The sequence below is a fragment of the Erpetoichthys calabaricus genome, chromosome 5 (assembly GCF_900747795.2).
Source record: "Erpetoichthys calabaricus chromosome 5, fErpCal1.3, whole genome shotgun sequence".
NCBI lineage: Eukaryota > Metazoa > Chordata > Cladistia > Polypteriformes > Polypteridae > Erpetoichthys > Erpetoichthys calabaricus.
In genome coordinates this window covers 6,654,020-6,670,216 of record NC_041398.2, presented here as the reverse complement: position 1 = coordinate 6,670,216, position 16,197 = coordinate 6,654,020, and the positions used below count along the sequence as shown (strand labels likewise).

Below are 16,197 nucleotides of genomic sequence, written 5' to 3'. Positions count from 1 at the left end.
GTGTCATATCTCAAAAAACAGTGGATTGACAAAGTTTTCAAACTCTTTCTTAACACTTTGATGTGTTGTGGATTTAATTTTTCATGGATAATTTCCCATTTTTGCCCACTGAATCAACATTTAATAACTCATCATGATAAAGTGAAGATGTGTTAATAGAAAGGTTAATAAATTTATTCAGAATCACGAACAGAACTCTCTCCTTCCTAGACGTATTCAGACCCCTTCTTGTGTTACTCAAACTGAACTGAGTGGCCATTGTTTAGAAAGTCAGTTATGTTTCTGTGTCATGAAGTTTCTACAATTCACACTGCAAGTCAGGAGAAAACGTAAGCCATGAAGTCCAAAGAATTCTCTGTAGACCTCCACCAAGATCACATTCTGGTAAGATGGAGATCAGGGAGAGGAGATTAAACCATTTCTAACACTTATGAGTGTCCTCAGGATCACAGTGGCTTCAGAAATTGAGATACAGAAGACGTTTATAACCACCAGGACTCTTCTTAGAGTTGGCCGTCCAGCCAAACTGAGTTACTGGACAGGAAGGGTCCTGGATCAGGGAGGTGACTGAGAACCCAATGGTCACTCTAAGAGAGCTTCAGAAGTCCTCTGCTGAGATAGGAGACTCTGTCAGAAGGATGACCATCTCAGTAGGACTCCATCAGTCAGGTGTTCATGGTTGAGTGTTTAATGGAAGGCACTCTTGACAGTTTAAAGGACTTTTAGGACATGAAGAGACCCTCTGGTCTGATGAGACTCACTGACCAATAGCAAGCACTGCTCATCACCTGCCTAAACGATTATTAAGATGAAGAGTGGAGGTGGCAGCATCATGCCAGGGGGACAGGGAGACAGGACAGAATGAAGGGAAGGAGAACTGCAGCCAACCACAGAGAGGTCCTTGAAGAAGACCTGCTGCAGAGTGGGCTGACAGTTCAATGACCTGAAGCAAAGAGCCAAGACAATGATGGAGTGGCTTCAGGACAAGAGTGTCCTTGAGTGGTCCTGGTTTAGACCTCATCAACTGAGCGATTCACTTTCTGAAGAAGATAAAGAAGTTAAAATCTGTGCAGTCAACATGACATGAATAGAGGAGGTGACTGAGCCCCTCAATAAACTCATCAGTTAGTTTTCAAAATGGCGATGCTTGAAGAAATCAGTGGCTTGGCTCCTCAAGTTTAAAGACTTAAAATGAAAGATAAACATTTCAAGTAGAAGTCAGCCAATCTAAAGGTAACTCAGAAGAACAAGAAACACTCGCCGTCGGGCACATGAAGAGGAGCAAACTGACAGTAACACCAAACCCGATGTCACCAGAAGACTTAGCTAAAGCTGAAACAGAACTTGTCCACCTCAGTCAATGGCAAGAACTTCCAGAAGAATTAAAGGCTTTAAAGAAAAGGGCTTGTGAGATAAAGAACAGTCAGATCTTCAAACTGGAGCGAGTCATACAAGATGGAGTAGTGAGAGCTGGAGGAAGACTCAGCAAAGCTGCAGATGAAGCTGAACATCCTGCAATTCTACACAAATATTCACATATTGCCCTCCTTATATTGCAGCACATTCATAAAGAAATCAGCCATTGTGGGCACAACTATATACTGGCACAGCTACACCAGGAATACTGGACACCTCAAGTAAAGTCAACTAACAGAAATATCATTTCAAAGTGTCCAACATGAGAAGATACAACGAGAAAGCAGGAGAACTAAAATGGCAGATTTGCTGAAGATCGTTTGTTTCCTGACCAGCCGCCTTTCTCCAATGTCAGAGTTGATTATTTTGGTCCTTCACAAGATAAAAGATGACGAAGTCAGGTCAGGAGGTGCGGAGTAATCTTCACATGTCTGACAATCAGAGCTGCGCACACAGAGATGGCACTCAGCTTAGACTCTGATTCTTATATCAACGCCACACAACGATTCACGTGCAGAAGAGGACAAGTTAGAATGACACGCTCAGATAATGGGACAAACGTCATTGGAGCTGAAAGAGAGCAACGTGAAGCAATTAAAGATCTCGAGCAAGAAAACATCAGCAACGCTGTGATGAAGAAAGAATTCAATTTTAATGTCTTTTGGATGAAAGCGTCTCTTAAGTGAGTAAATGTAAATGTAAAGAAAAAAGAAAAATATCACAAACAGAGCTTACTGAACATTTAAATGATAAAAATTAAAGAAAGGATTAAAATAAACTTACAAAAAAAAAATAAAAAGGCAGGCGTAATAAAACAAAAACCTCAAGCGACCAAAATCCAACAAACCTAAACCAGAGCAGGAGACCTAAAGGACCACCAAACATCAAAACGTAAAGCAGAGCCCACCAGACAGGACAGAGCCCAGTGTTGGAGCGGCTCTGTCATCTGCAGCTTCTTCTTAAATACCCCTGGGGGCTCAACATGAAACACACACACAAAAAAAAAGAGGGCAAACAAAATTAAAGAAATACATAAACATCAGATTAATAAAACAAAATATACATCAACACACCTTACATGCAACAATAAAATCAATACCATTTCTAAAACAATTCATAAAAATAGCAAAAAGATAAAAGAAAAAGCAGAAAGGCAGAAACGAAACCCAAAATGAAACATCACAGCTGACTTCAATCCTCAATGCACTTCACCTTCTTGTGGTGTCCATGAGTGTCAAATTCCCCATTTAATGTCCATCTTTATTAGTAACTGAACATTTCAGTAGTGTGGGGGGGGTCAGGCTGGAGTGGGCATACGAGGGCACAGCGGACACACAGGGGCACACGGGACACATGACAGAGCGCAGACACTCAGATGTGGAATGGAGAGCACTGCTCAGGTCTAAATGATCGATTTCACTGCTAGACTTACAAATCAAATATTCAATCCAAATCAACATCTTATTTGTTACTCACCCCATTGTCATATTCTGACTTTCCCATTGCTATTAAGAAATGGATCATCAATACGGAGTGTTATATCTTCAGATCAGACAACACAGGAGATGTGACCAGAGGTGTCGACAAGTCAGAAGGTAACAGATGAGCAGATTTGACAAATGTCAGTCATCCTTATTGTTTATTCACCAAACACCATTGGGAGTTTATTATACAAAATGTAAAGAATTATTATATTTCTATTTTGTAAATACATAATGATTATTAAAAGATTAACTAAAATAAATGTTCTTTTCCCACATATAATCTTCCATAACCTAACAAAGCTGCACTGTCCTTAAAGCTAATGACAATATTAAGAAATTTACACTAAATATCCATTTGATCAAACCCAAATCTTTCCTCCCCTCAGCCTTGCCATTCATTTAATATTGAGAGTGGCCACTAGGGGGGGCAGTTTGGCTACAGAAGAATCAGCTCGGCTGTCAGCTCTGAAGGTCATGTGACTGTGTGATCGTGTCGCCCTTATTTTGCTCTTAATTCATTTAAATCTTAATTAGTTTTAGATATAATATTTAAAGTTCTTTATTTCTGGTGTTTTATTTGTGTTTTTACTTTATTCTTATTTCTTTTACACTGCACTGTATTCTTTTCTCCCCCCTTTCCCATGTGTGTAATATGGCGGGTGTCCACTAGAGGGCGCCACTGCACTTCAGTCCCACCCCTCAGTCCTCCTGTTAAAGTCTCCATTCGTCTGACTCTCTGATTGTTTCTCATTCTCTTCTTTCATGTTTCACTGCTCAGGATTTCACTGAATGCTTTCTGCTTTTATCTTTTAGATTTCCTTTTTGTATAAGTTGCTGTGTAATATTTAGAGTGGCCACAAGAGGCAGTAGTGTGACGACTGACCAATCAGTGACCCCTTCTGTCCACTCATTGTCTTTCTTATTCGCTTTTCAATTTCAGGTTTGTGGACAAGGTGGGCCAACCCTGGACGGGGTGCCAATCCACTGCAAAGCCACACATGTGCACCCATGTCAAGTGTGTGCCAACTGAACAAGAATTTATTTTGTGAAGATGTTGGAACTTTCAGGGTACCAAGAGTGACAAATCTGGGGACACGGAGGAGGTGCAGTTTAAAGTTTAATGTGACATCAACTAAAACACCAAACTCTGTCAGTATGGCCAACATCTGTCTGACCGGTGAGTCCTCGTCTTCAGACATTCACAGTGAATTCATTCTGAAGTGAAGGACCCTTTGAGTGACCAATGGAGGGTCACAAGTGTCTGGTGAGTGGACAACACTCCAGTCCCATCTGTCACTCTCTGCTCCTACATATAGTCACTATTCAAGAGCTCTCCATACTGAGCCTGTATAGCACCTTTCAGTTGTGCTGATCCAGCAGGACCACATGCCTGTCCTACTTAACAGGTGACATTCAGTGACACTTGGGGGTGTCAGTAGTTGTCGGGGTGTCAGCCTGAAGGACATGTGGCTGTGAATCAACAGTGACCTCTACTGGTCAGACTGGTATTTTTAGGTCTGAGGTGTCTCCGCCTCTCATTATGACGCACACACCTGATTGGCTACTGAAACCCAATAATAATGGAGACCCTGACGGCCGCACTCACCCTGCATTCTCATCTAGAAATTCAATCACAGAGGTGTTGACCCCCAACCCACCCATCTTTTAAATTTAATTTCACACCAAATTACAAACACAAAGAGGACCTGAGCTTGTGGGGACATCAAGTGACCGGTGGAGGGTACTGGTCAGTGGTCACCTGGTGTCAGATGGCTGATTGTTACACTGCAGTGAGGATCAAGATAAAACCCTGGATAGAGGGGCTCAGTGAAGGAGTTGTTGAACCTGTGCAGGAGGGTCATTGTGTGTGAGACGCTATAAAATGACAGAGAGCCAGCAGGCCAGTCCAGATACACACCTGTTCTGGGGCTGTAGGGGGTGTTGAGTACAGTCTGCTGGTTATTGTGACGCACGGAATACTGGGAATCACAACACCACAAACACCAGGACTTGTCGTTGTATCCAAGGCCGCACTCATCACCCTCTCCTTTCCCGCTCAGTCCTTTATATGCAACTCCAATCACCATGAAGTCTCCACTGCACTCGACCAGTCTGAAAGGAGAGAAAAGAAAACGAGTGAGGAAATCTGGGAGTGTGTAACGGGACTGGGGGTGGAGCACAACACGGACAATTAACAAGAACCAATCAGGAGCTGCGCTGACGAGACACTAAGAGTAAAGAGCTCCTTTGATTGGACAGAATCTGTGGGCATTTAAAATAAAATTCTCAAATCACAATAAATCCAAATCCCTTTTATTCTCCAGTACTTCATGTGCAGGAATCTGACTTGGTAGATTTGGAGCTCCTTATAACGGAACACAACATCACAGACAAATAACAGAAATAGCAGAAGTTAAAAAGACAAACTTCACACTAAGTTGTAGAATAATCCAATTACAAAGGAGATGTGCCGATAGTGATGTGCCGGTGAGAGTGAGAGTGTGTAGTGTGTATTCTCGTGTCACACACACACATCCTCACACTGTACACACACACACCTTCACACAGTCTCTGACAGAACACATGAATACACACAGAAGACGGCTAAGTCACTGCTGGGAGAGGCTGTCGCTCTGGCTAAGAAACTCTGGAGGTGTCTGTTAGTTTGAGTTTGAATTGACTGAAGTGTTTGGGAGTTTGTGTGAAGAAGTGATGAGCTGCTGAGATGAGTCCGTGGTGGTCCTTATGACACGGTTAGTGACACGAGATGTCTACAGGTCTGCACAGATGAGGAGCACAGCAGACCTCACCACACGCTGTCTTTTATTTTTGGAGTGTGCCGTTGGTGAGCCAAACCAGACACCAATGGAGAATGTGATCACACTTTCAATTACAGCTTTGTGAAACTGAACAAGGATTGGGTGTGAAATATTTAAGTTCTTTATCTGGTGTAAGAAGTCCAATCACCGCTGTGCCTTCTTAGTGATGTGGTGGTGTTCATGTCCCAGCTGAGAGTGTTTGTGATTGTTGTGCTCAGAACTTTGAAGGAGTTCACCATATTGACTGCTGAATCCTTCATTTCTGGTGTCAGAGGTTGTGACTGCTGTTTCTGAAAGTCAATGGCCATTTCCACTGTCTCGGGGGTCTTGAGCAGCAGGGTGTTGAAGCTCACCAAGACACAAGACGAGACCCCTCTTTTCTAGAAGGTGTTTCATTGCTGTTTGTAATTAGACCAATAATGGTGGTGTCATCAGTGAACTTAATGATTTAACTGAAGGATCAGTAGACCTGCAGTCATTGGGGTACAAGGAGTAAAGTAGGGGGGCCGTCCACAGCCTTGAGGGGCACCTGTGCTGATACAGAGACAGTCTGAGAGGTGGTAGTCCACACAAACATACTAATGTAGCAGCAGACTCCAGCGCCTTTGACTTGTTGTGATGATCAGCATCTCTAACTGCTCTGTAAAGCACAAACCCCAGCAGTTCTAATGTGGAGTCAGGAACTGATACAGTAAGCCAGGTGTCCACACAGCAATACGCCGACCAGAGAGAATAATCCTTACTGGGGCCGAGAAGAAGATGAAGTTCATCTGTTTTGGGCCTCAGTGGTCTGACGTTGATAAAACTAGTAAGGGAAGGGGCACTCGACAAGCGCATCTCCTGAACTCCACGAGAGACCCTGAGCGCTTCCCCCTTCTCCTCTTCAGGTGGAGTTACCTGGCTGGGAGTCTGAGTCTGCAGTCGGAGGTTCATAAGTGCAAAATCCTCATGAAAGTGTCCTTAATCAGTGGAGGAGAAATGAAGTCCAATCCCAGTAGACAGGAGCTGATCTCGTGTATGTAATCCTCATATTGTTACAAAAGGCAAAGTTAACAGAGAAGAACAACACATCAGCAGCGAGCAAACAACTGTGGCTGCCCTGATCAGCGCCATCAATATGAGCACAAGGTCATCGTCGAGGTCTGAGTTCAAATGGACTGTCCACACGGACCACTGGCTTTATTAAATGACACTTTTATTGTCACAGTCCACCTCTTTAAATTAAAATCAATCCACTGTCACATTTCATCACTGACAGCTCAATGATTTACTGGCCAGAAAACAAGACGGCCATTGAGTCCTGAGAGATGTGAAGTTCATGAAGAAAATCATCATGGAGTGAACTGAAGCTGCTCAGTCATTAAAGGAGATGATTCATTCAGTAGACATTAACTTTAAAATCAAAAGATTTGGGATCAGAATAATAAGAAATGTGAAGAAGAGAATTTGAACTGTTAAATCTCGATTCAGGACAGCATGATGACTGAGGGGTTGGAGCTGCGGCCTCACAGATTGAGCTTCACGACTTTGAATTTGGCGCCCAGTGGTCGTCTTTGTCAGGTCAGCATGTTCTCCTCGTGTCACTCCTGGATTTCTTAACACAATCCACAGATGTGCATGATGGGTGAATTGGCGACTCTGAATTGGCCTTGTGTGGTTGTGAGCACCTGACTTAACACAATGCACCCTGAACTGGATTAAACTGGTTTGACAATTTGTGTTAAAATTACTTCAATGTAAACCCACTATGTCCATGATGGTCTGCTGACCTGAATGAATCCTATATCATTATATGTCACCTGTCACGTCTGTCTCTCTACTGTTTGTGTCACCAACATGCTCCCAGTAGTTTTTTACCTGTCTACTTTTTAAACAAGAATCCTAATTTTGTGTCAAATAAGTGTAAACTGACCACAGTGATTGTCATCCACCATTCTTTATTCCACAGAGCAGACTCTTTACTTTTAATTTCAGACACACACAATAAAATAAATGACAATGGCATGAACACAATTATTGGGACCCTCACCTAATGTTCTCTGACCGACTGTTTTCAGGTGAGACCTGCCATCAAGCACTTCCTGCAGCTCTGGATGAGACTTCTACTGCACTCACTGTCCACTCGGCCCAGTCTTCTTGAGCTTTGATGGACTTCTTCTCTCAACTGTAACTTCTAGCTCTTCCCATGGATGTTGACTTGTGTTTATTTTTGAGTGCATAGCGGACCACTTCTGAACATTCCAATGTAATTTCCACCATATTTGGGTGGTCCTACTTGTATGTTCTGAAGGATCCATGATCTGCACTTCAGACAGAGCTTTGTGACATTTGCTCCAGAATGTCTTGATGATCTTCTCGTTTTATTGTGCCCTGAACAGATTCAGCACAGCAGCCCCCTTAACATTAATGAGCCTCCTCCATGTTTGGTGTTTTTTCTTTGAACAGTCGTTTTGTTTTCTGTGGACACAGAGCTGCTGTGACTAACTGTAAATCTCTCGTTTAGTTTCATCAGTCCAAAAGAGTTTTTCCAGCACTGTGGCTTCTCAACATGTCTTTTAGGAAACTCCAGTCAGTTATTTATTTTATTTTTTTAGTCTGTCTTTCAGAAGTGGGGTCTTCTACCATGGAGCCCACTTTCATTCAGTAAGTGATTGACAGAGCTACTTGAAGCTGTTATATTTTGATCTTAGAGGTCAGCCTGAATCTGTCCTGATGTTTGCCTTGTTTCTTTCTCCATCACTGAAGCTATCCTTCTGTTTAATCGGAGGTCCATTTTCCACCTACAAGAGTATTCAGTGTGTTTGGCTACAGTCCAATGGACCTTCATCTTCTTGATGTTAGTTACTGAGGCCTCAGGAACATGAAGCTTTGTGGAGATGGCCTTGTATCCTTTACCTTGACCATGCTGGGCTGTGACCTTCTTCCTTTCCTCCTCTTCTCTTATCCATGTCCAGTGTGATGCACACAACGACTCAGCAAAGCTTTTTGAGGGCTGAGTGATTTTAGACCCCTGTGATTCTCATAGTGGACTGATGCATATTCAATGGCGTCTTTTAACATAAAATGGCTTCAACAAAATTTTCTATCCCATCTTCTTTTGGTTTAATTCCTACAGTGTGTTAAGTCATTAATAATTAACAAAGTTTCTGCTCTATGGAGAAAAGAATGGCGAATGCTGAGTACTTTTGTCAGCTTTAACTTAATTCACATAAATTTGTGATTCTTTTTTAAAGCAACACTTTTTGCCGTGTCTATATATACAGTTGTGTGAAAAAGTAAGTGCACCCCATGATGTATATTTTCTTTTCTTTTCCTTTTTGAACATTTCTGGACACATCAAGACTCGAGTTCAACAGACGGCTTTGGTGATTCACTGCCTGAGTCTCTCTATCCCATAATGCATCAGTCACAGGACCCCCATCACTCTCAGCCCCTCAGTCACACAATACTCAGACTTTCATATCTTAAGCCTGTTCTGGTCTATTAAAACTTAAATGCTTTTCATTGTGATGATCCTTTCAGTCAAAGCACAAACTCACATTTTAAAAAGGCACGTCTTCTATGAGGTTCAGGAGGCTGGAGGGTGAAAACTGAAGCTTCATGAGCTAAAAATAAAAAGAAAAGTGAAGAAGAATGGAAACTGTGAAGATGCCATTGTGGGATCTTCATTTAGTTCTTAAACACGTATTACAAATGAACTGCAGTTAAAATAAAACTTTTATAAAATACACAAGGGCTGGCAAATTAGGCCAAATGTCAATTTCAATATTCATATTAATAATAAATATACAGGGAGTCAGAGAGTATTGAGACCCCCTCACTTTCTGCACACTTTACCGTGTTGTTGATTTAATTTTAAATTCATTAATGTGCCTTTGTGCTCATCAGTCTACACTCAGTAACCATAATGACAAAGTGAGCACAGGTCTTCAGTAAGGTCTGCAAATTTATTACAAATCAAAACTAAAACTTCTCCGTCCTAGAAATATTCAGACACTTAATTCAGGTCTTTGTAGAAGCCCCTTTAATGGTCTTCATGACTAAGTGTCACTACAAGCTTTACACTCCTGGATTTGGCCAGTTGATCCCATTCTTCCTGGCAGATCCTCTCAAACTCCTTTAGATTTCAAGTGAAGTTTCTGTGAACTGCCATCTTCAGGTCTCTCCTGTTCTGTGGGGTTTCATCTGGTCACTCAACAACACTCAGATTTGTCACAAAGCCACTCCAGGGTTGTCTTGGCTGTAGTCTTCAGGTCTTTGATCCATCACCCAGTCTGAGGTAGCAGGTTTTCTTTAAGGTCCCCTCTGTATTTGACTGCACTTCTCCTCCCCTTAATTCTGACCTGTCACTCTGTCCCCATAGCCTGATGCTGTCACCACCATCTTCACTGTAGAGATGGTATTAGGCAGGTGGTGAGCAGTGCCTGGTCCTCTCCAGACATCCTGGTTGGTCTTCTGCCTAAAGAGTTCAATGTTTGTCTCATCAGATCATTGAATCGTTCCCTTGATGCTCTCAGGCTGTCATTTTTCTTTTATTCGAGAGTATCTTCTGCCTGGCCACCCTACCATAAACGCTTGATTTGTGGAGCGCTGCTGAGATGGCCGTCCTTCCTACAGTTTCTCTCATCTCAGCAGAGGACTTCTGAAGTTCTGTTGTATGACCATTATGTGTTTGGTCTTTTCGCTGGCCAAGGCCCTTCCTTCCCAGTTACTCAAACTGGCCATCTCTACAAAGTGTCCCGGTGATTCCAAAATTCTTGAGGCCGCTGTGCTGCTGGGAACACTCAAAGCTTTACAAATGGCTTTATCTCTTTGTGCCGATCTTTGCCTCACCCTTGAACTACATCACTTGTTTTTTGTGATGAAGTACAATGTCATAAATATACTGTATTTTATAAATTTTGACAAGCAGGTACAGTTGGGGACATCTTCAGGGATCTATCTAGTGAAAAAAATGACTTTTTAATTAAGTATTTGGAAGTCGTATAAGGAGTATAACATTTCAAGTTAAAATTCTAAAACATCTGATTAAGAACAAATGATTATTTAGAGAGTTTGTTATCACTCAGCTAATGACTGTGAAAGGCACTATATAGTAAAAAATAATTAACAGTAAATGATGGCAGATAAATGTTAAAGAGCAGACCTTCTTCAGTGTCCTCTTATTGTCACTCTGGTCCTCCTAATGGACTTCAATAACAAACACATTGTCACCAGACGCTGTACCTGATGGAGTTCTTCTCATGATGTCCTCCTGTCTGATCTTCTCCAGACTCTTTGTCAGACCTGACAGCTTCTTTCTCAGGTCCTCAGATGAGAAATCAGCATTGACAGTGAAGCTCAGTGAGTCTCCATCAGCAGGCAGGACACAGCAAGACGAGAATGTCTGCATCAGGAGAGAAGAGGGGAAGAGATTTCAGAAAGGAGACATTAAAAAGAAAGTAATACTGATAAGAGGGGGCTCTTCTGGATTAAGGATCAGTGTGGTGGGCAGTCAGCGTGGGTTTAGATAGTGAGAACGCCTGTCATTGACTTGTTGGTTACTTAAGAGAGAATATTTGGTGGAGTGTAGTGGAGCATCAGAGATTATCAACCTTAACAATCAATGAGGTTTTCACACAGGAGTCCATGAGTGGAGTGTCAAGATAAAGGGATTGAGGGGGCAGGTGGGTCCAGAATTGACTTGGCACACACAACAAGGCATTGGGCTTTTTTATGATTCTGAGAAACTTATTCAAAATAAAGTAAAGATGCAGAAATCTCTTTAATGTGATTATACAATTGAAGGTCTGCAGCTGAGAAGTGTGAGTTGTGAGGAATTCATGGGAGCCTTTGTGTCTTCATCACTATCATCAAACACAAAGTAGAGAAAGCTACAGCAAGCTGAGTTATATAGCAACCACAATGTGTGGAGTGTAAATCTAGATAATGTCTGCAAAACACAGTCGACATCAGGACTATTGTGTGTATTGTGAGATAAAAGCACACAAGAAAAATAGGAGATGAGAGACGAGTCTGGACTGTGGGGTCTGAGCTGTGAGGAAATGCTAAAGGATTTGAATCTCATCAGTTTAAGGATGGAGACACCAGAAGGTGGCCTTGGAAAAGAGTGGGCACCATCTTTTATTAGATGTCACCTTTTACATTTCATAAAAATTCACTTTTTCACACAGACAACTGTAGATTCATCTGTTTGTCATATACAAGACTTTACCACATTTGAGATATTTGTAAACAGAATATTTGAAATGTTAAGTAAATATGAAAAGACGATCTGTGTTGGACTAAATGGCCTGTTCTTGTCATGTTGTACAAACTCCTCAGATCTTTTAAATTTCACTCTAAATATTCTCACATCCACCACACCCCAGTCTGATCAGACTCCCTGTGAAGTGTTGCTCTCACCTGTAGGAAGTGGAGATGGTCCTTGGTCTCTGAAAGCTCCTTCAGCTCAGCTTCCCTCCTCTTCAGCTCCTCAATCTCCTTCTCCAGTTGTTCCATGACTCCTTCAGCCTTCTCCGTTTCTCTCTTTTCTTGTTCTTTGATCCTCTCAGTCAGTTTCCTGTGGGCTTCCTCAATGCACCGTATCAGAGCAGTGAAGCTCTTCTCATTTTCCTCCATGTCTCTTTCCACAGATATCTGAATAAATAGGATAAAGATTTAGAATAAGAATAACCAATCACAAGACAAATTTGTTGATATTTTGATGCTGTGAAAAACAGTTTAATTGGCTGAAGTGATTGGTGGTTCTTTATTTGGAGAAGGAAGGTTAGTTGGAGACTGCCACTCAGACAATATGTTCCTCCCACTACGCTGGACTGCAGGACTTTATACAGGATATACAGTCATAAAAGGTATCCTTGCAAAGGATCTTCACCTCTACTGCCTTGAGAGGACTCCATTTGGACCGAAATAATAATAATTCTTTGCATTTATATAGCGCTTTACTCACTACACAAAGCGCACAGCAATTGCAGGTTAAGGGCCTTGCTCAAAGGCCCAACAGAGCAGTCTGCCTTTAAAAAGGGCATCTCCTGCTCATGTTCAGAGTGGAGGAAAATAACACATACCAGGAATGAAGAAGAAGATGTATTTGTATAGAGGAGTAAACTTGTGTGTTGGAGGGTGATTGTGTGAAAATAAAAGTGTTTTTGGACTATAGACTTGTGTATATTAGTTGTATTCTAGTTTGGGGTGTCAGACATCACCATGTCAGACCTATGAGATGGAAATAATAAACAAGAGGGTCTAGGTGTATAATAAGTATAAGTTTAATATGTCACTGTGCTCTGTGCAAATCTGTCTTATAAATCTGCTTCGTTCTGTTCACATGCACAGCTGACACAGAGCCAGATTAGGCACAGGGGTTCACCACATAGAACTGCTAGACAAGCAATGTGACATAAAACAGATTGGGACAACTGGACAGCATACAGGTGCTGTGTACTATTTCTATCTGTTGAAGCCAGCTTTGAAGTTTATCCTTGTGTGAGCTCTGTTGAATTTTTTGGAAGTGCATGTTCACCTAAGGGAGGCCCTGCAAGTGAAGAAAGACTATAAAGCCTTGGAACATTGCCCGGCACACCTTTGAAGCCGATGGAAGGATAGGAGATATCGTCATCCGATATCGTCATCTGCTCCACTGTCAGACTGAGGATATCGTTCCTCCCCCAAACTATGCGACTCTTCAATTCCACCCGAGGGGATAAACGTTAACATTATATAAAGTTATTGTCTGTTTTTACCTGCATTATTATCAATCTTTAATTTAATATTGTTTTTTGTATCAGTAAGGTGCTGCTGGAGTATGTGAATTTCCCCTTGGGATTAATAAAGTATCTATCTATCTATCTATCTATCTATCTATCTATCTATCTATCTATCTATCTATCTATCTATCTATCTATCTATCTATCTATCTATCTATCTATCTATCTATCTATCTATCTATCTATCTATCTATCTATCTATCTATCTATCTATCTATCTATCTATCTATCTATCTATCTATCTATCTATCTATCTATCTATCTAAAAATCCTTCAACTGCACCAACAATGTTGACAGACTCTACACCTCGGGCCTACACTAGTTTCTGTTATTTGCTTCCCTCGTCTGTTATGCAGCGTAAGCTGATATTAAACAAAGCTAAGTTAATTCTCCTATGTGATTTCTTACTGCCATATCACTTAGGGAGGGGTATCACATTTTTATATTTTATCATTCCAAGGGAGCTAACGTCTCCTGGTGGACAAAAGGTATTGGTCAAGGGGCTTCAGATTTCATTTAATTTCATGAACTTGATCATTTACTCTCCACCATCTCTTTTTCATTGTAAAGCTCAGAGTTGTAAGTCTTTATTTATGTGTTTTGATCTATTTCTACTTCATTTATGAACTTTGCTTATTAATAACAAATTTGCTATTACAACTATGGTTCATACTTGTATCATGACACCTGCTGTGGGGTTACTGCTCTCCAGGATCATCAACCCCAAAGCTGGTGGTGTTCTGCTGTTTTCAGATCTTTGCACAGCTGGACAGTGACTCAGATAACTCTGTGATAGAAGGTGAGGATGAGAAGCCATAAAAGGTCACCTCCTAACCATCCTATAGAAATCCCATTTGTTAAATGGTGCGACTCAAACCACCTACACCTGAACACCAGCAAAACCAAGGAGCTGGTGGTGGATTTTAGGAGGCCCAGACCCCTCATGGACCCCATGATCATCAGAGGTGACTGTGTGCAGATGGTGCAGACCTATAAATATCTGGGAGTGCAGCTGGATGATAAAGTAGACTGGACTGCCAATACTGATGCGCTGTGCAAGAAAGGACAGAGCCGGTTATACTTCCTTAGAAGGCTGGCTTCCTTCAACATCTGCAATAAGATGCTGCAGATGTTCTATCAGACAGTTGTGGCGAGCGCCCTCTTCTACGCAGTGGTGTGCTGGGGATGCAGCATTAAGAGGAAAGACGCCTCACGCCTGGACAAACTGGTGAGGAAGGCAGGCTCTATTGTTGGCATGGAGCTGGACAGTTTAACATCTGTGGCAGAGCGAAGGGCGCTCAGCAGGCTCCTATCAATTATGGAGAATCCACTGCATCCACTTAATAGTATCATCTCCAGACAGAAGAGCAGCTTCAGCGACAGACTGCTGTCACTGTCCTGCTCCACAGACAGATTGAGGAGATCGTTCCTCCCCCAAACTATGCGACTCTTTAATTCCACCCGGGGGGTAAACGTTAATATTTAACATTATACATAGTTATTGTCTGTTTTTCACCTGCATTATTATCATTCTTTAATTTAATATTATTTATTGTATCAGTATGCTGCTGCTGAAGAATGTGAATTTCCCACTGGGATTAATAAAATTTCTATCTATCTATCTATCTATCTATCTATCTATCTATCTATCTATCTATCTATCTATCTATCTATCTATCTATCTATCTATCTATCTATCTATCTATCTATCTATCTATCTATCTATCTATCTATCTATCTATCTATCTATCTATCTATCTATCTATCTATCTAGAATGAGAGAAGAAATGATACTATGGGATTTCTTTATTGGGGAATTTAGATGAAGCTTTACTCCAGATACAGGGAGTCTCTTGTGGTGTTTTGCCTATTGGTTATCATGTAGAAAAAGTCCCTGGTTGGGTGGATAGGTTTCTGGCCAGATCAAGGAAAGAAAGATCCAGTTGTCATTGTCACATAAGTCCAGTTCTAAGTGAAAAGTTATAAGAGGTAGGATCAGAACACCAGTTCTGTAGGACAAATTAAATACTTAGGTACAAAGCTGAGGAGCAGTAGTGATCAGAAGTTCAGCCTATGCCACACACTAGTCTACGTAAGACTGAGGAAATAGATAGAGTACGTACGTACGTACATACATACATACATACATACATACATACATACATACATACATACATACATACATACATACATACATACATACATACATACATACATACATACATACACACATACATACATGCCCTCATAGAATCTTTTGATAATTAAAGATTTACTCTTCACAAAGTAGCATTCCAAATACACAGACACTCTGTTGAGCCAAACAAGGCAATGCAAAGCAAACAAAGTTTCGAAACAGAATCTAAAGAGAGCAGTTGAGAAACAAAGCACAGACTGAACAATCCAGAAAATCACAAAAGCATAAGGCACAGGCAAAAGAACACAAGAACTCGACAAACTCGCAGAGCGCATTCACAATGAAACTGTGGGAGACCCTTGAGATTTATAGGGTGGAAGGGAAGCTCCTGGTGGTAATTGGCAGATGGCCCACTTCTTGGTGAGCCACACACAAATCACATGGAATGTAACACAAGCAGCTTATAGACAAAATCAAATACAAAGAATAAAGCACATACTCAACAAATTCAACATTAATTTTAATAAATAAAAAAAAAGACATGAAAGAAGACTTTGAACACCATGCAGGG

At 41.3% G+C, this 16,197-nt stretch overlaps 6 protein-coding genes across 33 annotated transcripts in view; 2 read left to right on the top strand and 4 right to left on the bottom strand.

The window, feature by feature from the left end:
• LOC114641503 (tripartite motif-containing protein 16-like) overlaps nucleotides 1–16,197 on the top strand; it is a 1,283,323-nt gene that overhangs the window by 280,831 nt on the left and 986,295 nt on the right. The window lies entirely within an intron of this gene.
• LOC114652539 (tripartite motif-containing protein 16-like) overlaps nucleotides 1–16,197 on the top strand; it is an 837,738-nt gene that overhangs the window by 161,109 nt on the left and 660,432 nt on the right. The gene's annotated exons all lie outside the window — the stretch shown is intronic.
• LOC114652414 (tripartite motif-containing protein 16-like) overlaps nucleotides 1–16,197 on the bottom strand; it is a 1,097,043-nt gene that overhangs the window by 677,991 nt on the left and 402,855 nt on the right. The window contains exon 7 of the mRNA XM_051927927.1: nucleotides 4,257–4,818. Coding sequence (XP_051783887.1) covers nucleotides 4,649–4,818 — 170 coding nt within the window. The 3' untranslated portion in view covers nucleotides 4,257–4,648. The remainder of the gene's footprint in view (nucleotides 1–4,256; nucleotides 4,819–16,197) is intronic.
• The window catches only part of LOC114643026 (tripartite motif-containing protein 16-like), a 1,170,030-nt gene that overhangs the window by 950,853 nt on the left and 202,980 nt on the right, over nucleotides 1–16,197 (bottom strand). For 10 of the 14 annotated variants that reach the window (XR_007934991.1, XR_007934992.1, XR_007934993.1 and 7 more), the window contains exon 4: nucleotides 12,125–12,358. The exons of 3 other annotated variants lie outside the window; for them this stretch is intronic. Coding sequence is in view for 8 of the 11 variants with exons in the window: in XM_051927896.1 (XP_051783856.1) it covers nucleotides 12,125–12,358 (234 nt within the window). In the remaining 3 variants the exon portion in view is untranslated. Of the gene's footprint in view, nucleotides 1–4,606; nucleotides 4,660–12,124; nucleotides 12,359–16,197 lie in introns of all 14 variants that reach the window. One more of the 14 variants, XM_051927912.1, reaches the window with a different exon arrangement.
• LOC127527845 (zinc finger protein 184-like) overlaps nucleotides 1–16,197 on the bottom strand; it is a 579,825-nt gene that overhangs the window by 422,884 nt on the left and 140,744 nt on the right. The window lies entirely within an intron of this gene.
• LOC114652524 (tripartite motif-containing protein 16-like) overlaps nucleotides 4,005–16,197 on the bottom strand; it is a 538,688-nt gene continuing 526,495 nt past the window's right edge. The window contains exon 7 of the mRNA XM_051927865.1: nucleotides 4,005–4,130. The gene's annotated coding sequence lies outside the window, so the exon portion shown is untranslated. The remainder of the gene's footprint in view (nucleotides 4,131–16,197) is intronic.